The sequence below is a fragment of the Scylla paramamosain genome, chromosome 22, assembly GCF_035594125.1.
Source record: "Scylla paramamosain isolate STU-SP2022 chromosome 22, ASM3559412v1, whole genome shotgun sequence".
NCBI lineage: Eukaryota > Metazoa > Arthropoda > Malacostraca > Decapoda > Portunidae > Scylla > Scylla paramamosain.
Genome location: NC_087172.1, coordinates 11831941 through 11857210, shown reverse-complemented (window position 1 = coordinate 11857210; position 25270 = coordinate 11831941). Strand labels below are relative to the sequence as shown.

At 37.7% G+C, this 25270-nt stretch overlaps 1 protein-coding gene and 1 long non-coding RNA gene across 6 annotated transcripts; one reads left to right on the top strand and one right to left on the bottom strand.

Annotated features, from left to right (window-relative positions):
- The first annotated feature begins 393 nt into the window (after positions 1–393).
- On the top strand, positions 394–2663 carry LOC135111562 (uncharacterized). Its single transcript, XR_010273797.1, has 3 exons — positions 394–550; positions 1718–1794; positions 2074–2663. It is a non-coding gene; the product is annotated as an uncharacterized LOC135111562 (long non-coding RNA).
- A 1580-nt stretch (positions 2664–4243) lies between these two features.
- Positions 4244–25020, bottom strand: LOC135111554 (uncharacterized). Of its 5 annotated transcripts, none has more exons than XM_064024976.1 (23): positions 24818–25020; positions 23256–23312; positions 22546–22662; positions 22249–22381; positions 21616–21735; positions 21248–21420; positions 20364–20525; positions 19671–19864; positions 19170–19316; positions 18549–18749; positions 18021–18164; positions 17503–17680; positions 16775–16861; positions 16235–16453; positions 14530–15667; positions 13913–14096; positions 13050–13349; positions 12800–12920; positions 12341–12547; positions 8305–11976; positions 6637–8006; positions 5925–6141; positions 4244–5419 (listed from the first exon to the last, which is right to left on the bottom strand). In XM_064024976.1, the coding sequence occupies exons 3-23, from the start codon at positions 22627–22629 to the stop codon at positions 4472–4474; spliced, it is 9999 nt and encodes a 3332-aa protein (XP_063881046.1). In that variant the 5' UTR covers positions 22630–22662; positions 23256–23312; positions 24818–25020; the 3' UTR covers positions 4244–4471. The 5 variants fall into 5 exon arrangements, with proteins under 5 accessions (XP_063881046.1, XP_063881045.1, XP_063881049.1 ...); XM_064024975.1 differs by having other exon boundaries at positions 22546–22659; XM_064024979.1 differs by having other exon boundaries at positions 16235–16450; positions 22546–22659.
- Between the last annotated feature and the right edge of the window lie 250 nt (positions 25021–25270).

Genomic DNA, 25270 nt, shown 5'->3' with positions numbered 1-25270 from the left:
ACTGCTTTTATCCATTTACTCGTACATCAACAGGGACCTGCTTCCACTTTGTGCATTTATGGTTTTATTTGGACATTTATTTATTAATCAATTTGTTTATCTGACTTCCTATCCAGCATTCGTTGTTAAACATTGTAATTTTATGGGAAAATTTCCTTTATTTTTGTGAACACATTGTAAATAAATTGCTGCCACCATTACTCATAGCAAACTCACTATTGATCATAGGAACTCTGTACACATGCATCGTACATGTACATCTATTGTTTGTGAAATGTATCAAAGTACAAGGTACGGCGCTATGACACTGCCCTTCCCATCTTGAGAAGATGGAGCAAGTCTCTTAACGTGTGTGTGTGTGTGTGAAATAAATATACGCATTCGGCAGTATTTAGCAACTCTTACAATCCATGCTCAAAGTCCCTCCTATTTAAAGCCGGTGGCGAAGTGGAAGCGTTACTCTGCAGGAGACAAGCACTGGGCCTAGACCTTTCCTTGGAAGTATCATTGACGAGCAACAGCCACAATGACGGACAACACATGTAAACAGGTACGTTCTTCCTAAAGTATTCATATAACTAGCATTTCCTTCATTACTACAAATTCAAAACTTGGACTGATGATTTTATTATACAAAACAGGGAACTTACTAACGATGAGTAAATTCCAAGAATTGAGCAAGATCAGATACCACTTACTGGAGAGTGCCCCGGGCTGGATATTGCCCATGCGACACAACATCTTTATAACGATATCCGAATGACTTCGTCCCTTCATTCCACATATAGCGAAGATCAAACTGCCAGTAGGAATGCAAGTGTCTTTTAATTTCCTTTGTATCTTTTTAACTCTTGCAATTGATGTCTCGCGATGTTTCATTTCAACGTACTCCATCACCTCTTCTTCCAATCCATTCCAGGAATCTATCTCTCTCTGAGGGAAGCTGCAAGAGGCAGCTGCTTTGCGTAGTGCGTGACGTGGTAGTGTGTATTAAGGTACAGGGCAAGGTAGAAAATATATACATGAAAAAAGGACATTGTACAACAAATACGATAAACAATAAAGGGGATCAATAGAAGACTCCTCTAACCAGTTTAAACGATTTCTGTTTGTCCAGCTTTGATTAGAGCGAAATGTCTTGGGGGCTTCCCTGTACTTTGGTGAGGATGGTGCAAAGGCGTCTGCCAGGCCTAGTCTATTCTAATAGCAACGGTGGGCACACAAACTACTTTCCTTCAAGACATTTCGCAGTGATCAAAGTTGGACAAGGAGTGATCGTTTGAAGTGATTTGGGGAATGTTAGAGAATTTATAGTATATGTTTTTCAATGTCCTTTATATATATATATATATATATATATATATATATATATATATATATATATATATATATATATATATATATATATATATATATATATATATATATATATATATATATATATATATATATATATATATATATATATTCATACATCATTTACTTTTCCCTCTTCTCCTCTTCCTCTCTTTTTTGTTTCCACTTTTTTTTTCTTTTCCTTTCTTCTTCTTCTTCTGTGACTTTCTTTTACGTAGCTCCCAGAAATTTTCTCCCTGTAAAAAAAAAAAAAAAAAAAATCCAGGAGTTGCCACTGGTAGACGACTGGTGCCTGTGTTCATCTGCAACAACTCAGCCATTACAAAGATGCTGCCAGTACTAACTTTGGTTCCATTTCTAGACAGAAGAAAAGAAGAAATGGCTCGAAACGAATACATTTGATAAGCTGACTGAAGAGGGTCAAAGGGAATTTTTCAGGTACGAAATTTGAATCATGTGCTTGTGTACATATTGATTGATTTCTATTACACTGATTTCTATTTTTGTTTATGAATTGTTTTTATTTCATCTATATTTTGTTTTATTATTATTATTATTATTATTATTATTATTATTATTATTATTATTATTATTATTATTATATTATTATTGTGATGCATATCAGAATGGTGAAGTGAATAAATATTCATCTTTGTAGTTCTATTGACTAAGCAACTAATTACATGAATGTAATCTTAAATGTTTAAATCATTCCAGTCATCTAAATAATGGTAAAGAAGTAAATGAAGATATCTGTGACATGGACCCCAAAAATCTTACACAGGATTCAAAGAAGTATCAGTTTTGGCTTCAGTGTGAACGAGGAGTTTTTTCAAAGTACTTCAAGGTCATCAAAAAAATAACTGATGTTGACTATGGCTTCCTGGAAATTAAGTATTTTGATTCCTTTAAAACCGCTGAGAATAAACAGAAATATTTATCAGACATGCAGGCTAATACAAAGGAAACAGAGACATTAATTAAAAAATTGCAGGAGGAGATCAAAGACCAATTAGACACATGTTTTGGTAAATTTAGAACAAAATTGGAAGAAGAACTTGCTAGATAAATTTAGCTGAAAATGAAGTCAAAGTCAAATTTTCTCCACTGATTCCCATAGTTATAATAATTAATACTTCAATGTATCAAGACAGAGCTTCATCTGATTAGTATTAAAGAGCTCCTTTAAATTTTGTTATTATGTACTCGTAAGTACATTAATTACAGGAAGTGTTGTATCATGTGCACTGATGGATAGTTTTAAGATTTCCACTCTTTAGTACTGAAATAAACATACTTTCTCTTTACTTTTATTTGAAAAATATGTCCCTCAATATTCTACAACCCTTTTGACATTTACACTTAAAGGAAAGACATATAGGCAAGAATTATCACACTGCCTTTATAAGTGAGGCCAGTGGCACAAACACACACACACACACACAAACACATATATATATATATATATATATATATATATATATATATATATATATATATATATATATATATATATATATATATATATATATATATATATATATATATATATATATATATATATATATGAACAGTAAGGACAACATTGCAAATATATATATATATATATATATATATATATATATATATATATATATATATATATATATATATATATGTATATATATATGAACAGTAAGGACAACATTGCAAATATATATATATATATATATATATATATATATATATATATATATATATATATATATATATATATATATATATATATATGAACAGTAAAGACAACAACATTGCAAATATATATATATATATATATATATATATATATATATATATATATATATATATATATATATATATATATATATATATATATATGTGTGTGTGTGTGTGTGTGTGTGTACACACACACACACATCAAGGGGATCAAACTAAGCTGGGTTGATAACAATATTAAGGATAAGTACAAAAAAATATTTCAGTAAATCATGGCAATTTCCTGCTAAATGTAAATAAGATCTATACTATATTATCCGTCTTTTATATCCTCTTGAAGTACCTTTTATCAAGGTTCAAATATGTTTGTATGAGACCCTACAAGAAGTAGAGTAGTAAACACAACCCTGGTTAATTCTGAAGTAATGGTGCATCAAGATATTTGGATATTTCCCATTTCAGCCAAATAAATAACTTAGCCCATATGTACATCATCAATTAAGATAGAAAGTCCTACAAAAAAAATATGGCAAAGTCAAATTACTGCCCAGCCTTGTTTGACAATTTGTGAATGTGCCTCTCTCTACTTAAAGTATGTGAACAGTAAGGACAACAACATTGCAAATGATGTTGCTACCTGTTGATGGTTATTGTGGCATTATTTCTCTTTATTTCTTCATTTACTTTCTAGTTGATAATATACCAATATTCACCATGTCTCTTCCCTTTACTTTAATTTCTGAATGAAGTTTGTCACTTTCCAAACAACAGCTGTAATTAGAGGAGTTTAGTTTAGGACAGGCAAACCTACATTTTTAGCAATTCTGAGTTGGACATTCTACTAGCCATTACCTTCATGTCACCACGTTTCAAAATATTTGCCCTTACAACACTGTTGAAAATCCATCTGAATACAGGGATGCATCTAACTTAGCATTCAAAACTTTTTCACAACCATGGAAGGTGCCAAGAGAAAGTACACTGTAGGGCAGTCAAACTTAATATCCCTAGTCACCAATCAATGGTAGGCTGAACTCTGACATCACGCCACATCTTCCACACAGCCAATCAGATGAGAGCATGTCCTACTAGTCCATAAAACATCATATTGTTGGATTTGCCCTCACAGCAGTAAAGGAGATACTTCAAACACCAATAACTCAAAACCTCATTTTGCTGGATTCACCCTAAGTGCCTCATTTGATTAGGTTCTGCAATTAACTACAATACAACTTCTGACACTTAAAAAAGAGACTTCCCACATTATACTTTGCAGGGCCTGAAATAAGTATTACAGACACAAAATTATACAAGAAAATAATTTGCTTTTAAAGCACTACACTAGATCAGTTAACCTTCAGTCTTGCAGTGTCTTATTGTGTGACATGCCACACAACAGTCACTGACTGCTGTACAGCAGATTTCTTATCTCCTCAGGTACATTCCATGAAGAGTCTGTGCTGGTATCCTCCCCAGCAGACACCAATACTGTGGCCCCATCACCTTCCTGATGATCCTGTGATGAAGTCTCTGATAGATTTGATGCTACCTCAGATATGCGATCTAATGGTATGGTGAAAGTTGCATTCAGTGGAAGGGAATGTCGCAAACTGGAGTCTCTGCTTTCACTACTGGAGGCTTCACCTTCCTTGCTTACCACAAGTTTAGGGTGTGAAGGAATATATTTTCCAGTTATGCCTTCCTCCTTCAGGAGTGTTGAGAAATGTACCTCATCCATTGATGGTTCCTGTTTTTCTTTTGTTCCAATACCAGTTCTGTGTTTTTCCTTATTCTTGTTATCTAAACATTTCTTTAAGTAATAAAATTCCATTTGTAGGCTTGTGTTGTCTTCAATACTTGTTTCAACACAATATTGTCCTCTCTCTTCAGAAGAGTGCTGACTAAGAGGTGAACTAATCTGGTTATGTTGCTGGCTCTTCCTCCACTCTTCTTTGCTATTTTTGAAATATCTATTCAGTTCTGGTTTCTTATGACAAACAAAGCCATGTACAGACTTGGGTTCCCTGCTGCCATACAATTTTTTACTGAGGTGGCTGTTTCTGTTAAAGTTGCTCTTAAGCTCTTGTAGTTTCCTAAACTTTGTTAATTTAGGTGAAGATTCACATACAAGCTTGGGTTTCACATGACTTTGATACATGGTTGCCTCTTCCTTATGATCATTAAGGAGTTTTACAATATCTGCTTCACGCTTTTTCTGGTTGATCTCTCTTTGTCTGGCTCGCTTCACCTCTCTATCCTTCCTTCTTTCTTGTAACTGCTTCCCAGTTAATCCTGAATTCTCATGAGTAATATTAATGGCTGCTGCATCTGTCATGCTTGAATGATCCTGCAGATAAAATGAGAGGGAAAATCTTAACTGCAGAGTTAGCTGAGCCATAAAATGTTTTAACCTAATCTACACTGACACTTGTTTCCTGGAAATGACAAGGGATGACCACACCAGAAAGATCTGTATAGGTACTCCATTCTTGCACACTCACACCACACCACACCAAGCCATATTCAACATGTACACAATGTATACTTTTCACTTGATTAACTAATTAATTTTCTATTCAAATTCATGAAATTAAATATATCTTTATATAATGGTAAAGATAGTGTGTGTGTGTGTGTGTGTGTGTGTGTGTGTGTGTGTGTGTGTGTGTGTGTGTCCATCATATGTCACACTATAAAAAAGATAATATTAAAGATAATAGTGATGAAAGAATAAGTATACAACAATATTACTAAATAGAAAATATCCTGAAAACTGAAGAGATGGAATGACATGCTTAATGACTCCTTAACAGGAACAGACCCATCAGCTAGAAAATAAAGACAACACTCACCCTTGAAGTAGCTGGAGTCACGTCTGCAATCAGGCGTGGTTTAGTGAAAGTCACTGACAGGTTTGCCTTTGCTTGTTCTTGGCGCTTCTGCCTCTGTTTCTTGATCCAAACTCGAATTTCTTTCCTCCTCTTCTGTATCTTTTCTTCGTGGTCAAGAGATGAAGTGCTTTCTCCAAGCAGACTGCCAAGAGACGAAAAACAGGAGGTGTCTGGTGACCTAAGGCATAAGAAGAGAATGTGGGAATATTGGTGAGCAAACTTTCAGGCAATTATTGTAAGATCTATAGTTCTCAGGAAAGTATGTATGTGCTAAAGATAAAAGCTAACTGCAATTATTTTTACTTGTAATGAACTGATTAGTTATCTGACATATAAAAAAGATAAATAAATAAATAAATAAATAAATAAATAAAATGAAATAAATAATAAATAAACACTAACAAAGGACTAGGGGCTTATTTTAATATCAGCTTTATCTTACATGGATATATTTCTCTTTTACACCCAATTTATTTTGGTTTACTTTAAATATTTGCCATCTTGAAGACTCATCACAACCAGATCCTTTGTGATTTCACCAAATCCTACAGATATTTAGATAAAATATAAAGAAATTACAATTTTCACATAGGCTTTTGTACATTTCCTTGTTATCTACCTGAGAAAATATGTACATTTTGTAAATATATTTTATAAACAGTAGATTCCTCACCTGATAAATGGTGAACTGAGATGGAGTTCTTGTGACTCAGTCCTTGATGAAAGTAGGTTCATTCTGTCTTGTGTTAGCAGCAGACCTGAGCCTGTAGTGTCTGTATCCACACTGTTCAGTAGCATCTCACAATGACCCTTGTGTTCAGACATTTTATTAACTTTTATCCTTGGCAGTATCTTGTTGTTGGTCAGAGTTATATTATCTATATTTTTGTGTCCTAATAAAATGTCATCATGTACTTTTTGTTCTGATGCTTTCCTAGCTTCACTTGACTGGATGCTATTTTCACACTGTATTATTTCATTAATCATAGCACTTGTTACGTTCTCAAAGTCAGCAGCCTCTAGAAACCGTAGCAGAGAGTCCACTTTTCCATGATTTTTATATACAGATAAAGCTTCTTGCCATGCGACATCTTTCGAAATTCTGGCCACAGCCATGCTATTCTGGTGCCGATGACTATGATTCAGAAACTTTTCATCTGATTTACAGTTTTGTGAGGTGTGTGTATCAGTTTCTGCTGCTTCTGGTTCCTGGATGAGACATTTGACTTTTTCCATCAAATGTTGTGACTCACTGATGCTCTGTGCTGCCTCAAGAACTTGTTGCTCTAGTGTCAGAATATTTCCCTTGTTGTCTATCTTTTGTAATGATTCTTTTTTCCTTTCATCTTCTGGAATGTTAGAGCTCATCAGATAAAAATCTTCTAAAGATATCCTGCCACTACAGAATTCCTCATAAAGATTGTCCATTGTCATATTTTTAACAAGCACATCTGTAGTAATTGTTACCGAAGAAACAGGTGCAGCTTTGTATAATTTCTTATCATTGCAAAGGTTTTGTGCAGTATGGCTGAGAAGTCTGTGTTCCCTTACATCATTTCTTGTAGTTCCATCCAAGATGTGATCTGCTGTTTGTTTCTGCAATGAGCTTTCCTCATTGTAATCACTGTTTGTGATTTTAGGGTATTCTTCAGCTTTTCTTTTCTCACCAATGTCAAAAAGACCATGAACTACATACTGATCACTCTTACCCACATCTAGTGAGAGGGCAGTTCTGTTCATCTCCATGTCTTTCAGTTCTTCTTTAACAGTCTCACTTGGAGTGTCAAAAGTATGCAGAAAATGGTGGGCAGAGCCAGTTTCTGAAGGAGGCCGAGAATTGTGAGTGGGTGCTGTGTAGGAAGGAGATGGCTGAGGAGGCAAAACAGCACTTTGGGGTGGAGGTGATGGTTGTTTTGTTTTAAGGGGTGGTGGTGGTGGTGGTGAGGGAAGCAGTGATCCAACTTGAACAGACTCACTCTTGCCAAACACAGCAGAGTCAGTCAACACAGATGCATCCACTGTCTGAAGAGCTGCAGTCTGAGTCTGGACAAAAGATAACATTTAAAATCATTAGTAACCAAATCATAACAATACTACTGGCTCACAAGTTCAGAATTCCATTATGGAGATCACTACCTTCTAAATGACATTTCTAGTATCACTCAGTAATAAACAACACCACTCACAGACAATCTTCATACTATTAAGATAATTTTCATAAAACTATAATTACTACAAGATTCATTAAAGATAATCAACAGATATGCAACTGATAATATAAGACAAATATTTTTTCAATCATTTCTTCAAAAGACAAAATTCATTTTTTGGATCTAAGTACCTGTACTGCAGATTTTGAAGACAATGCTGAAGCTCTGTCACCATCAAGTCCTCCAGTCTGCACACTTGATGCTTTCATTGTCTTCTGCCTCATCTCATAAGGGTCAGTATTTACAGATCTATTTTCACATTTTTTCTCCCTCTCAAGCACATTGTCCTTTAATGCAAATGAATGTGTCTTATTTGAGCCAAAGGCATCCCTCATGTCTGAAGGATTTTGAATGCTTTCCACTGGTTTGTCTTCCTTTGTCAAGTGGGGGTCATCCTGTGTACTTTTATCAATCATTTTTTTATCATCTGTTGGTTTGTAATATACTGTAATTTCTTTTTCATTGACTTCTTTATCATTCCTTAAAATATTTTCATATCCTCCTTTTCTATACTTGTCTGCATAGTCTTTAACTTGATCCAGGAATCCTCTGTCTATATTTTCTGCAACTTCACCAGGTATTTTTTTCTCCTTCCTCTCAATACTGATGAGAGGTTCAGCATGTGGCTGCTCACTAGACACCAAGTACTTTTTTGAGACTTGAAGTTTCTTGAATTTTTCTGTGTGTCTTTTGAGAGCACTCTGTCTGTAGAAGGCAAAAACTTGATGAGGATTAATGAAGTTCAAATCATTTCCCTTTCTGTCATCATTGTGAGCTGAGTCAAAAAACCTAGGAATAGTTAATGGTTTCATATGTTCTGCTTTTTTCTCCACAGGATGCAACCATGTGTTTGTAATTACATTTTGATTTTTTCTCTTTTCTTTTGCAGTATTTTTAAATCCATCATCTATTGGAAGCAGTTTAAGTTGGAGAGATTTCTCTTGTTTATCATCACACTTCTTTAAAGGGGAAAGCTTGGGCAATGTTAATAACTTTAAACTCTTCTTAGCATTACTATTTTCTTTCATATGTGCCGTATGTTTCTCACTTATTGATGTATTCACTTCATCTCTAAGAGTGGCTTTGTGAGCTGACTTCACTTGTAATGTGACTGGCTTTAGATTCAGGTCTCTGCAATCCCAATGGTGAGGATCATTATTAGTAACACTTTTCTTCACACGGAGAGGAACATACAATCCAGTTCCTCTATCTCTTGATTTCTCACTAACAGACCTATACCTATTTTTCTTTATAATATTATCATGCATATTCTGACTTGAAGCACTTGATTCATTTTGTTCCTCTAGATCAGAGGCATGCAAAGAGTCTGGCAATGTAATATCATCCAGAGTGTCTTCTGGAATGCCTTGATCTGGCTTAGTTGGTCTAGTGTTCTTTCCAACTGATGCATCAGCTGGCACTAACATCTTACTCACAGAGGGTGTGTCAGGGGACAGGTGTAGGAGGTGACCAAATCGAATAACACCTGGATCAAATGACTCCTCAGGAGCTTCAACCCCAGTCATATTTGCTCTATGGGGAGCAGAAAGGATGGGCAATCTGCAGGGGACTGACTGCTTGGCCTTTTTGGCATGCACATGTACCTCTACCTGGTGTCCTCTTGACCAATTCTTGGGATTAATTTTAAAAGAAGGCGAGACATCACTGCTGAGATTCTCACTTCTTGAATTATTTTGGTCAGTAGTTCTGATGTCAGGATCTGTGTCTTCCTGTTCTAACTCTACTGCCTGAAAAGAAACAGGCAATGTTTCTGAAGTTTTCCTCCTTTTCTTGAAGGTCTTAGATAGGCTGGTTACTTGACTGACTGGTGAGTGATTGTGTTGGTGTGGATCTTGGTCTTCACACGGAGTGGCAGTTGTATCTGAATTTTCTTTGGAGCTTCTTTTCATGTCTTGCCTTTCTCCATCTTTACTAGAATTTATGATGCTGTCTATGTTATGATTCTGAACATCAACTGAACCACTTAAATCAACCAAACTGCTCTTTAATTTTTCATAAGGCAAATCATGAGGAGAAGAGAGGCAATTTTCAGACTCGCTGTCATTTTGCACATTTTCTTTATCATCTATCTCCTTATCTTGATCCATTTGTGTGAGGTAAGAATTACTTATGCCTTCAGCATTTAGTTCAGCACACAATTGTTCATCCCTTATTTCAACGCCATTAGATTCTTCAGATATGCATTCCATACCTTTACTGGGTGTATTTATGGGGGTAGTATTCTGCTGCCTTGTTGGACAACCGGCAGAAGAAATAGCTTGCAGCATTTCCTCCTGATTAACTGTACTATGGTCATCAGAAGCTACATGTTTATTGTATGGAACCACATGTACAGATTCTGTCCTTTGCCTTCCTTTCTCCTTTTTCTTTTTCTTCTTTAATTTCTTGTTTTCTATTTCAGGATAACTTTTCTCATTTTTCATGTGAGACAGGTATCTGGGCAAGTCATTCCACATGACAGAAAGCATCACATCATCTAAAGTAAATTTTACATTCCTTGCAAGCCTCCTTACAATATAAGAGTCACTTTCCACAACTGAGAAATCAAACTGTCTTTCTCGTCTCATCATCCAGTGAAGCAACTTAATTGTCTCATCAACCTCTACCTGCTTTGTGTTATAACCAAGACACCGAGGAAGATGTAGGAGCCGTTGGAGAAGCAAGTCTTTGATACTACTGTTAGACTTCTGAGATGTGTTCCAGTGCAGAGGTTCTGAATACTGCCTGGATGATCTCTGCTGTTGCGTCCTTCTCCCACCACTAACAGAAAGACTCCTGGGTCTAGGGACAGGCACAGGCCTCTTCTTCTGTCTTGACAAAGAGCGTGACCTTCTTCCTGGCAAATAGAGATTGGGCAGCTTCCTCCTTGATGGACTTGACATCTTTGGTTTTATTAGATTTTCTTTTCCAATATTATGCAAGACCATGTTAACAGATTGAGTATTTGTGGGAGTGGTTGTCACATGCCTTTTCCCAGAAGAAACAAAAATGGTTTCACTCCCTCTGGGCAACATTTTGGAATAATCTATGCTTCTAAAAAGACCTTTCTTCTCTGAGGTGCTTACAGAACTTCTAGGATTCATTGTATTAAGACTGGGAGAATTCAGAATATTGTGTTTAACAGAGCTGGTAATGCTTCCAGTATCATCATGGTGTAATTTGTTCTTCAGTTTTATTCCCTCAAACTCTCTTCTCCTCAGCACGTCACTGAACTGAACAAGTAGAGGGACTGATGAAATGTACTGAGGAAATTTCTGAACATCACGCATGAACGTTAATTCAACAAAAAGAAATAAGAATTTTTCAAATTCCTCTTGGATTCTTGCAGCAACTGAAATTCCATTAGAGAATTTTGTTGGACATTTATTAATATAGCTTAAAGTTTCCATTTTCTCCTCTTCTGATGGTAAGTGTTTAACAATTTCTTCACATCTATCTTGATAAAAAGAAAATAATGATGTAAACACATCTGGTGAAGAAATATCTTCAGTCTCATTCTCTTTTCTTTTAAAGTGAGGCTCAACTTCACTGAATGCTATGCTTGTGCTTTTCCAAGTGACAAACAACCTCTCTGCTTTGTCTTTCATCAGTGATGGCATCAGTGATGGCTGAGGCATGACCCTGGCCAAGGCAGCAGCAACAGCAGGGACTGGAGGAGCCTCACTGGCAGCAGTCACAGCACAGGCAACAAGCTCAGTCCTCCACGAGTCATGTTCACATAAAGTGTTCAGTTCATGAACCCATGACAGAATTTCTAAAATGCACATTTCCAGATCTTGGTTCTGAAATAATGTGTAAATGCTTAGCGTGTGTGTGTGTGTGTGTGTGTGTGTGTGTGTGTGTGTGTGTGTGTGTGTGTGTGTGTGTGTGTGTGTGTGTGTGTGTGTGTGTGTGTGTGTGTGTGTGTGTGTGTGTGTGTGTGTGTATATATATATATATATATATATATATATATATATATATATATATATATATATATATATATATATATATATATATATATATATATATATATATATATATATATAAACTTTAATGAAAATATAATGAATATATACAAGCTACTTAAATGTGATATTAGGTAATATAAGTAACCCTTTAACCCTTAGTTAACTAAACATAAATACACAGCAAAGTCTCCCTTACTTGTTGGACAGCTGATGCATTCCTCACAAGACTGCGAATCCCCAGGGATAATCTGTCTCTGGAGTAGAGAACCCACACAAGGGTGACCACCTGGTGCCACAGCCAAGTGATTCTCTCCCACTCTGGGCCCTGAGGCTGCCAGCACTCCTGATGGCAGCCCAGTGCCTCCACCAAGTTACTCAGATCTTCACTACCCATCAGGGGCAACTGTGTCAAGCAGTTTGCAGAGTTAGCAATGCAATGATCAGAAATGTTTACATCTACATCTATAAATCCTACAGAAATGTCCTAAATCACATACACAAGCAGTAAACCTGTGAAACACCTCACTAAAATGACTGAGTAAATGGCAATTACTCATTACAATTCAAGAAATTTCTGATCAATTAGAAAAGAAAAATTGTGGAGTAAAGTTCAACATCCATTTGGTAAAATCAAAGTGTTACATAAGTGCCCCACCTTGCTGTACTTCTGCTGCAGGGAGAGGAGCAGAGGGTAGGCAATGCCAGCTGCACTTGTGACCTGACATGTCAGTCTCACCCAACCACCTACCTCCTGTCTCAGCCTCCTTTCACTCTGACTGGAAAAAAAGAAGTATGGTGAGCAAACTCTATGCAATGCCATGCTGTGCCATGATATGATATGCTATGCTATGCTATGCTATGCTATAGAATGGTCACTGATATCATTAAGTGCAAAGAAAACTAACCTGTTATCAAGAGCTCCATGAAAGAGCAGCTCCTCACCATCCTGTGGGCCAAGAGGACAGAACATAGGTGGAGCTGGCAAGTGTATCTGGGAAGGCACAAAGGTTTCAAAAAGTGGGATTAGCTCCTTCATCTTGGCCAAACACTCTTCAAGAATGACAGGCAGAACCTCCAGGTTGGCCATTGCTGCTAGCTGTAATAGTTCTTGGTGATTGTGAAACTCTGCCACAGTGGAGTTGATGGGTTGACACAGCAAGGCCTTGATTTGATAAAAAGGGAGGACAGTGCTTGGTACTGGTACCCTGGGAAAATTAAGAATATTCATTCATCAACCTCCTAAACATTCCATACAAAACATGAGAGAATTGGGGTCTTGCACAAAAAAATAAATAAATAAATAAATAAAAATTGAAAGGATGGCAAAAACAAGATACATAGTACTAAACAAAATAAACCATACAGTTCTGACATCAGCTGTCATCTTTTATTTGTCTTTCTAATACATTATTTCCTTCATGAACATCCTGAGCAGGGTGGCCATGGCCATGGCAGGAGACCCCCTACCTCTCCTTATTTGAACACTGACTTCTTGCTTGTTCAAGTGTTCTACCTCAATTAGCACAAATATTAGCCTGTCATATTCAGTCATTAACAAAATACTGAAGGCACAGATGAAAAGTCCTCTGTGGAACTTCTGTTCACTCAACCACTGATTGTGTACAGCACCTTAAGCTTATATGAAAACTTTGATGTGAAAAGCTTTTGATGCCACCCTGTTAAATACAGCTGTACAAGTTGATTCTTGTCATATATGGGAGCCATATATTTGATCATAATCCAAATTATCAAAACTAGATATTCTCACCTGTTATCACCGAAGGTGGTCAAGACCCCAGCCACCAGAGCCATCTTGGCATCATCCAGCCATGAGGCAAAGATGGCAAGGTCTGCCCAGCAGCCAGCAAGTGCCAGAGCCTGAGCTGCAGCATCCACAGGCCACTCCCCAGTGACTGCTGCTCCTCTCTTGGTTGGAAGCTGGTGAACTTTTCCTTTAAATGTATTTATAATGAAAGATTAATGCTGTATATGATCTACACACCATTTATGTTTTAAATTTGAGAAGCTTCATTTATCAGATATTTAACAATTCAGAAAGCTAAAACAACAATAATTTAAACTTCTTGCACCTAGGATGGTTTGACTGACTGTACTGTATCCTAGCTTCTTACATATGCCAGATTCAAAGTTAATATGAGAGCTGCAAAGAAAATGGCACATACCATAATGGCTAACTTACTTAAGACAGTACAAAGCACATTATATGTATGTATTGTACATACATGAAAGCTCCAGCAGCAAGACCATTCAGTTAGCCATATCATGTAGCTCTCTCTCAATGCCAAATAATTGAGGTTCCTCTGTGAGCAGTTATTATAAAACAGTTTTACAAATCACTGTTGGTGTTTTGGGAACTTTTCCTACCTTGGGGCTGTGTTGTGAAGGTCCAGAGTGGGGGAATGACATGTGGCCTGTGAGGTGGAGGCACATCAGGGCAATACCCAAGAGTCTCCAAGGCCAAAAGGCGCCCCAAACTTCCCATAACTTGGCGTGCTGCACTGATAATCCATGGCACCCTGCTTATTTCTATGTGTTTCTGACTAGATGTCTCCTCAACTGGGGAGAAAGTATGCACTCTGTTGTCACAGTTAACTTCCTTACATAATAATTTTCTCATCAAAGATACTTTTATTTCCTCACTGTCTTCTTTAGCAGCAGCCTCATTTGTTCCTTCCATCTTTGGTATCTGGTTTACTTTAGAGTATTCAAATGGCAGCTCCATTTCATCACTTTTATCTTTGGTAGCAGACATCTGTGGACTATTTAGAAGACTAGAATGTTTCTTTGGACACAAGAGAGACCTGAGTAAATCATCCAGCCAGTTTATAAAGCGTGAGATTCCCAAAGATCCTTCATGCACAAAAGAGGCATAAAGGATGGAGTGAAGGTCTTGGCATACTACTTTCTTACCATGGCCCTTTATCAGGCATGCAATGATCTCCAGCTTCCAGGATTGTATGGCCTTGAGGTATAAACCATCAAGATACAACTGATGGCACCTTCCAAGTTTCATAATTCTCTGGTCAAAATCACAACCAATACTCTGAAGTTTATCCTGTAAAATGTTTAAAACCAACAATGACTTCTGATAACTCTCTTGATCAAACTTCTTTCCTGCAAGCTGAGAGTAGACCTTCTTTGCATTGCCATATAAGCACTGCCAAATGTTCTTCATTCTAAGAGACACAGTGCTGTTAATTTCATGCTGGTCCATTCCATCATCAACAGAAGACAATATAAGATCTGAAGCTTCAACATCTCCATCAACAAGAACTTTTCTAGCCTTGGATGGAGCTTGCAGGAGGAGTGCTGGTCTGAGTTTAAATGCCTGAGTGAGTGAGTGTTCCAGTGTGGACAGTGTTTGGGAAAGGATGAGGAGAGTGCTCACCATGCTCTTCTCTCCTGCATGCCTCTCACAAGCTAGCACACTGTGAAGGAGCCTATGAGTGAGCTGCAAGGTGGGCCTCAGCATGTAGAATGAGTCTGGCCACAAACAGAGGACCTGAAAGATGAAATATGAGTAAATAAAAAATCAGTATAAAATTATAGATATCTAATTGGCAGGAGCTATACCATAAACACAAACCCAAAGCAGAACATCTAAATCCACAAACAACAAGGGCAAGGAGCTCCACCTACACCACACATCTAAATGTGGTTGAGCTAATCTGGCAATTTCCTGTATTTGAATCACTAATCTATCATAGTCTGGTACCTTTTCTGATTCTCTTCTCAGCATTCATCATTCTTTTTCTTTTAACAGTTTAGTAGTAAGGCCTTAAAAATGCACAATGAAAAGACATACATAAACCATGAAAATGTTAGCTTCAACTTCACAAATTGGTGGTAAAAATGTCAGCCTCAACCTCACAAACTGGTGGTACATATGTTAACCTCACCCTCACAAACTGGTGGTAGGGATGTTAGCCTCACCCACACAAACTGGTGGTAGGAATGTTAGCCTTACCTACACAAACTGGTGGTAGGAATGTTAGCCTCACCCTCACAAACTGGTGATAGGAATGTTAGCCTCACCCTCACAAACTGGTTATAGGAATGTTAGCCTCACCCTCACAAACTGGTGGTAGAAATGCAGTACAAGGAGGACCTGCAGCTGGTGTTCAAGATGATCATCATGGGTGGTGATACGCAACAGTGTAGCCATAAGCTTTGTCATCACCATCACGACTTCATTTGCCCTCCTCTTCCACTCCAACGTGTGAGCTTCGCTACGGGAGCCAATGAGGGCCCATGCTGCCATCAGGGGCTTCATTACTTGCTCTATCTGCTGAAATTATAATAATACTCATCAGAAAAAAGAGTCCCTGGTTTTCAGGTATCTCTTTTACAGAAGCTGTCTTATCTCAATGAGGCAAAAGCAAACAAGGAGACAATGCAGAACACAATGGTGCACCAGTAAGCTATTCCAGGGCTGGGCTACCAGAAATATATCCACTAACAGAGAGATCAACAAGCTCTGTGCATGGAGTCAGAAGGGGACTATTTCGAGGGCCCCTGAGTTTGAACCCAAAAGGTTAAGTGACTTTTTGTCCCTTCCTCTAAGGTTAGATACTTTTTGAACAGACATCATATGAGTGACTTTACTCACCATTAGTTCCCCATCATCACCTGGAGTTCTCTCTTGACTTCCAGCATTGTCTGCTGCCACCACCACCCTTCTGTCCCACAAGCTGATCTGTAAAGGTAACAATTGTGAAATTACTAGCTCTCCTTTCACAGCATGTTTAAGATCTTTGAAGGCATAGAATGTTAAAAAAAAAAAAAAGTAAACTTATGGATATCCAACACAGTATAGCATAAAAATACAAGATTCCTCAAGCATGGACAACAATTAGAATGTCAGTATATTCTAACAGTGCAATACAAATCAACTGTGCTTGTAACAGCATGTTAAAAGCTCTGATTGCAAGACTTAACAGGAAGCAAATAGGTAATTTCAAAGTAGTATTTAACACGTGAAAAGTGGTACCTGAATCCAAGTCTGAGTCTTAACTCTACCAGTGATTATACATTCAATCCTCCACCACCTTCTCAAGTATCTTCTATGAATTTACTACACTTTATTTTCTCAACTATAGCACTTTTATTCCCTATATAAGGAGATGACGGGGATCATAACAACAATGACGAAAGTTATAAAATGGCAAGCCAGTCAAGAACATCCAAAATCCATCTGAACCACACAATCATTACCACTCAATTCATAAAGTCACACAAGTGTTGTGAGAGCAGTGACAATGGTTTAATCCCTGGTCATTCCCTCTCATGGCTACATCAGTATCTCAATGTGTCAAAGCACTAGTTGTTACTTCATACATTGGGAGGGTTGGATGATGAGGTGCTATCCAGACCCTGCGTCAAGTCAAGCACAGAGTGGGCCAGCCTCCAGGTGCTGTCCCGAATGTAAGCATAGTCATGAGTCACAGCTGAGTTGCAGAGAAGGTGGAGGGCGTGGGTGGCAGAGGCAAGGAGGCAGTCCACCACTTCTCCTTCCCTGTGATGGGTTTGCAAAAGTCTGGCTGTACAGGCACTTGTGATGAATGGGCTTTTGAAAATCCTGTGCATGTGAGCGATACATATGGAATGTATCTTAAAAAACATTACACACACACAAACACACACATTTAAACCCAAGCATATGGTATTTGTGTGAAAATATACTTATATATTATGGTTACTATATTATCCAATACAATATAACACATACTGTACAATTTAGCAAATCTTTCTTTTCACAGCAAAGTATCAGACAAAAGCCACCACCATAAATGTATAGTAACACCAAGCATTTTATTCACAACATTTCGTTTGAGACAAGATCATTGCAGTCTTACTTCCTGCCATCCAATGGAAGGCTAAGCACAGAGACTCTAAGGCCAGAGGAGAGAAGAATCTGGTGCTTGTTGGGGTGGGGCGAAATGGTGAATGTAATGCTTGGTAGCCCTCCAGGACTCTTATTTCCTTCCTCCTCACCCATCCTGAAATTCACAAATACTGCAAATAATCCCTACATACACTAATGCAGGTGTGTGTGTGTGTGTGTGTGTGTGTGTGTGTGTGTGTGTGTGTGTGTGTGTGTGTGTGTGTGTGTGTGTGTGTTTACTGATACTGGAGACTGTGGTATAACATTTCATGAAAGTGTTATGATAAGGTGCAGCTTTAGACTGACAATTTTTCCAATACAATCTCCCCTGTGCTTCTTATGATGATAAATTTTCATGAATGGAGATGTAGGTACAAACTTACTTCTGAATATGTTAATCACAGAATGATAGTAAATGATGGTAAAATATCAAGCATATTAAAAGTATCACAGAAATTTTACTTCATACAGGCAAGAGAGACAAAGGAGAAATATTTACTCTTCAGTGAACACAATGGAGTTTGGTTGCATCCCAAGAATATTTGCTGCTTGTAAATGGATACCTTCACCTTGGCAAGAAATTTTGATGAGGGGACCCATCCTGGTGGCCACAAACAATGCCCCTGATGTCAGGCAACCAAAAAGATACAGGGCATCATGGGACCATGCCAGGTCACTCACCCACTGTGACCTTGCATTGCTGTGGAAAAAACCAGAGCCCTTGGTGCAATACATCCCTATCTATCATTATTGGACTAACACTGTTGCTTTATTTTGCTTAACTGCTAATGATCTAAAACAATTTAAGGGCTGTAATTTTTGAAAATTTTGCACATTTCATTTAATAAAAGTTGACATTGAAAATATGTACAGGTTTATACTAATTTTAAAGGAACATAATTTATTATCACCATATACTTATTATCATGACAAGATACTGATCCCTTTCAAAATATTTACCTCATACAGTTTGATAAGACCTGTTATAATACCTGATTGGTCTACACTGATGTGTACTCCTTACCAACATCCATGTGACAAAATGCAAATTATCAGAAACATTTCTTTGCTGACTTGTAAGATGGAATAAGGCAATTTGTGAACACAACACTTCACCTACCATTTGTTGCTACTTCTGCAGTGGGGCACAACATCCTGTATACTTGTTGCCACAGCAGTGTTGCACAATGGATGGATGTACAGTAGCTTTGAATACTGCTTCCATGAATTCACAGCCACCGCAAGTATGCTTTGTCCATGTGCGTAACTGTCCAACACAGAAAAGAAAATGTCATTAGACAACTTATCAATACTAAATAATTTTCAACTTTGAGAGAGAGAGAGAGAGAGAGAGAGAGAGAGAGAGAGAGAGAGAGAGAGAGAGAGAGAGAGAGAGAGAGAGAGAGAGAGAGAGAGAGAGAGAGAGAGAGAGAGAGAGAGAGAGAGAGAGAGAGAGAGAGAGAGAGAGAGAGAGAGAGAGAGAGAGAGAGAGAGAGAGAGAGAGAGAGAGAGAGAGAGAGAGAGAGAGAGAGAGAGAGAGAGAGAGAGAGAGAGAGAGAGAGAGAGAGAGAGAGAGAGAGAGAGTAAAAATAATAAAGTTTAAAAATAAAATCAAGAGTACCTTGAAATTAGGATCCCCTTGACTTGCTGCAATTCATTCTCTTGTACACCAAGAGCAGAAAAAGACACAAGCTTTGAGTTCCAGTGGGCAGCAGGAGGATGGAACCTGGAGCCCCGCCACCTAAGGGTCAGTGTGCTTGTCACCACAGACAAACACTCCAGAAAGGTGAAGGTGATAAGGCACTCCTCGGAATTCTGAATAATGATAGATAAATCCTTCGTTAACACATTCTTCACTTCAATATTAATTCTGGTCTACCTGTGGAGATGTACAGTATGTACAGTATGACCTATGGAGTGGCTGAATGAGTGAAAAGAGCACTTTGGGATACACAGTTTATGAGAAGGAAAACAAAAGTATTTGGCAACAGTAAAGTTTCTACTATTTATTTATCAGTGTATCACTAAGCACACAATCGACTCATAAAAACCTTTTTTCATCATCATCTTTGATTTCTTGCTCTTTGGGCAGCCCCATGCAAGCAAAGACTATGCTAGAAGTATTCCTATGAAACAGTGTCCATACATAACACTTCCACTGTCACAATATTTGATCTAGTTAGAGAAATTTGCTTTAATTTTTCACCATAGAATGAACATACTTCACTCATCACTCAGCCAAGGTTTGCTACCAGTCAGAACAGTCCTCTTTTTGCTTAAATAAGCTTAATACAACAGAAGCATTTTCACTTACCTCTTTACACATAAAGCAGCATGAGATCTGAGTTTCTTTTGAGTGTGTGCTGGGTAAAGAAACATCACCAGGACAGTGAACCACAGACCAACTGCCAGGGGCATGCTGGGACAACTGACTCTCCTCCACTCGAGATCCTGATGACCTTTCCCAAACATATATCTGAAAATGTATTTGTGAAAGCCCTAGTCCTTTACCTCTAACGTGAGGAGAATACATCAAAATTTGCATTTCTTCTTAACCATAAAAAGAAAAGTATCTTAAGGTAAAAACTTTTCTCCCATTTTGTTTTTATTCTTCAATGAATCTGTATCTTTATTAAAAAAACGAACAAACTAGGTAATTAATTAATAATCTTCATCTCTGATTATTTCTATTATTGAAAAAATGCTACCCATTTGGGATAGCACTATGATTTTACATAACCCAACACTCAAATTCTATTTATATGCTACGGATATATTCCATGTAAATGATACACAGACTGAAAACACAATGTGAATAACTATTTCAAGTGAGAAAATATCCATTCTGGAGGACTTCCATTTACATTTTACTTATAAATTTTTCACATTTTGATAGCATAACTAGGGATGGATTTCAATCTTCAATCCCCATCCTAGAATCACTGCCTACCATTCTCTACCTTATAATCACAGCAGAGGCAAAAAAAACTATAAGACTTCAATAATCATAAAAGGAAAATGGGGAAGTTGATCTTGGTGGAGACAGGATACGAATGTAGACTGTTCTGGACAATGTACAATGGGTTACAAACAAGTGGAGCAGGGAGGAAACAGGTCCACATCCTGCTCTGCATGGTAGTGGGGAAGTCTCTGGCCAGGTGATGTGAGAATATATAATGTAATGTGTAGATGACTCACCTGAGAGGCTCTCAGCACCACCACAACCTTTGAGCAGCTGGGAGATGCAAATATCTTTGGTCTGTGGTGTGCAGGCACAGGACAGGTGGTCTGTTCCACTGCATCTGAAGCAACATTGCTACCAAAGTTCTGTGGTAGTAACTGCTTTAAAAAATCCCTCATAACATTAGAATCTGAAATGAATGGAATTTATAGAAATATGAGAATAATTATAAGCAGGTTTCAAGAAATCAGATTAAAGTAAATATATCTGATATGAAATAGACATAAAATATAACAACTGAAATAATGGAAGTTTTCCATACAAAATAAAAAAAATATACATGGAAACATCTTTCCAAATTAGCATAAAACAAAGCAACTGTCACCTGATGGGAATGTTGTGTGTGTAACCACCTCAGGAATCCCCTTTGCCTGCCGCACCTGGTTGGTAACAGTGTGCCAGAAGAAGAGGTCGCCTGAGCTCAAGATGCCATACACAAACACACCTGCCAAATCAAGAAATTATAGACCCACATCTTTCACCAGATATAGAGGGATGTTTAAATTATATATATATATATATATATATATATATATATATATATATATATATATATATATATATATATATATATATATATATATATATATATATATATATATATATATATAAAGTACAGCTTCTCCCAAAGAAATATAGATATGTAGAAATTGGAATAGACTCAAGGAAGAGATAATAGGCAAAGAGTAAGAGAACAATCTTAACATCACATAACATACTGTTTCATTACCTTTACCACAGTGAAATCTTTATACCCAAAAATTTGCTTTACAGATACAGATATAAAAACATGCACATTGTTCTATGGACTATATTCTGAAACACTTCTGCTTGCATTCTTACTACATTAGCAAGAAAGACATTCCTAAGAACCCGGCCAACAATCTCCTTGGCCTTTGAAAACAGTCATGAAGAGAGAGCAAAACGTTTATAGTCCAGGCCCATGAAAGACACTGACCATCTGAGGTAGCACTGATGGCAGCAGTGGTCTTGGTGAATGGTGTGAGTTTGGCCACCTTGGAGCAGGACCCAGATGACAGGTCCACCTCTCCAACAAGGTGCCGTGAGATACTGCACACTCGCCCTCCATCCTGACGGTGGCACATCTTAACACTCAGCACATGACAAGTCAGCTTAGGAATGTTGGGGGATGTGAAGACAGGGAAGGCAAAATATTCACAAAATCAAAACAGCTTTTTTATATTCCAAAACTTAAATTCAGGTTTCAAGATCTTAGTTATTATGTCTGTCTCACCTCACCAAGCCAGGTCAACTTAGGCCATGGTGTCTTGGTCTTCAGCACTGAGTCTTGCACCAAAAGCAGTGGGAGGTGCATCATCCCTCACTACACGCTATGCTTGTGCCATCCCTTCTTGAAGACATATAAGGAAAATAAAAATGTGTAAAAAAACATGTAAATATAGATAAATAAATAAGGGCATGAAGTCTTATCTCAATCTCATTATGTAATGTGTAGGGTGCCAAGTTTAGCACATATCATGCACATGGGAAGCTGGTTGCTGGTGAGATGTTGGGTAGGGAAAAGGTTATGTAGGGTGGAGGGAGGGGGAAAATAAATATCTAGGTGTGGGTTGGATGTGCAAGTAATAGGTGTCTGAATGCATGTGCTGTGTTGTCCAGGTGTCTATCCAGATGTCTTGTAATGTCATAACAGGTAACAATGAGTTGTGATTTGCACAATTGTTTTGGGCAGAATCCATGTTGTGTGTTGGATGACATGTTGCTTGTGTCAAGATAATTCATTACGTGTTTAAGTGTATGATGTGTTCAAAGCTCTTGGAGATGATAGGGGTGAGAAGAATGGGGCAATAATTAAAGGTTACCTGCCTTGAAGATAAGAGTGATGTCAACACAAAGCCAGGCAGAGGGAAGAGAGGAGGTGTGAAGGGACTGGGTAAAGATCACCTGGAGGATGGGAGCATCACCTGGACAATGGGGGCTCACCTGGAGGATGGGAGCATTACTTGGAGGATGGGGGCATCATCTAGTGGAAAGGGTGACCTGGAGGATGGGGGCAAAGAAGAAATGTAAGAAAGTTAAACAAATGTACTACCAGGCTACAGACTACAATATTTTCATTAATATATAACCCTCGAATATTATGGAGCCTGCTGATTTTGAGAACACAGAAATAATGTTAGTTTTTTTTTCAGATCGTGATCTACACAATGAAGGGATTAGCAACAAAAGTAATGAATTGCATGAATATAACCCTAACCTAACTTAACCTAACCCTCAGATGAAAATGCCCGTGTTATTTCAATGTTACTCTGATAAATACATGAGGACATGATTAACACTTCAAATTCTGTGTATTTTGTACGTAATAGATTGCTATCCGAATAAATTGTCAGTTAATCAGGATATCACACCCATGTTAACTACAAGCACGAAACTCAAATGTCATGGAGAAGGGTTCAGTGACCTTGCTGTAAATGTAAAAGAAATTGGGGAGCACATGTCTAGTAGGACTGTAATAGCACTCATGAGTGTGGAGAAATTTGATATTTTCTAAGTCGAGTGAGCTCTGCACCAGTCAAGAGTAAAGACTGAAATGATTTTCTTTTGTTTATAAGTGGGATTTGTGGATAGCAGCATATTAGGATTTCGTGGTATCTATACAGCTGATCCCTCCAATCACATGCTGCCACTCATGAGGCTATTCCTGAGGCCGCCAATTATGACTTTCCACGGTAGGTTCAGTTACACTTTTCATTTGCTTTAAAGACGTGTCAGGCGTTTTGATAGAGGCTCACTGTCATTTGTTAATTTAGTTACCCAGTGGAGGGAGGTGAAGTGAACAGTGCCAGTGTTCAGCAGGAAAAGAAGTCACTATGTGAGATATTTAGCAACAGCAATGGTTAAGATGCGATATACAGATATAAGGAAGAGGTTCCGCGTTTATTAAGGAAGCCACCAAACTGTACCCACCTCCATTGCCCTGAGAATCTCCACACCACACCAGTAAGGTATAACAGTATAATTTTTGAGGTCCCTCATTAGGTTAGGTTTTGCTAGGTTAGGTTAGGTTATGCTAGGTTAGGTTAGGTTATGCTAGGTCAGGTTAGATTAGGTTATTCTAGGTTAGGTTAACGTCCTAGTGGGGGAGGGGTGTCCTGGGGAGGTGCAGCCCCACTGGCTAGGTTAGTTTATGCTAGGTTAGATTAACATCCAAACAGGAGGGGTCTAAGGGCTTGGATAGATTAAGGAAATTCGAAATGTTAAGGTAAAATACCTTAAATTTTTTAACACCTTTATTTCACTAATTTTTCATCCCCCCCACCAAAACCCCCGATTCCCCACAGACCCCCAAGCTTGTCTGAGGGGTTAAGGGGGGTTGGGGTTGGAATGGAGAGGGACGGACTTCTTATCAAGAAATACCAGTCTTGAAATTAATTGAATGAATCTAAACCTAACGTAATTCCCGGGTGAAAAATGCTAGTGTCAGTTTAATATAAACCCAAACATCCACCAATACACAAACACGAGACGAGCTGTCAACACACCATTCATGCACCTCTTGGCAGTCTCGCCAACCTCTGCTAACTGAGTCTTACATCCCTCACAGTTTGCTGCCTTCTTGCTTATCCTGGTACTCTTTATCGATCTCTTGCAGTGTGGTAAACTCTTAAATGTGCACAAAATGAGGAATGAGACGGTAACACTTCAAATGTCACCGCAGTCTGACTGCCGCCTTTGTTTTGGTTTGTTTCGCCACATCTGCTTCATATTAATGCACTTGGCATTTTTTTTTTCTTTTGTTGTTAGCAGTATTTTATGTCAAATTAATGTTTACAAATTAAGGCCACCTAAATTTTTACGTTTTTTTTTTTTATTAGTCAAAGGGTATATGAAAATTTCCACCGAAAGCATTTTTTTTAAATAGATGATTCCCTTTTGAAATAAATACAATGGATCTTTAATTCCTTTTCATTAATTGCTAAGTGACTTAAAACACT

Bases quoted from the DNA above. Each gene is read 5' to 3' on its own strand.
- LOC135111554 (XM_064024976.1), bottom strand. From the start codon at position 22,629: ATGATGCACCTCCCACTGCTTTTGGTGCAAGACTCAGTGCTGAAGACC. The intron at 13,350-13,912 runs GTGAGAATATCT...TAATTTTCCCAG, and splicing joins ACCACCTTCGGTGATAACAG to GGTACCAGTACCAAGCACTG. The intron at 8,007-8,304 runs GTACTTAGATCC...TCTTTTGTCCAG, and splicing joins CTTCAAAATCTGCAGTACAG to ACTCAGACTGCAGCTCTTCA.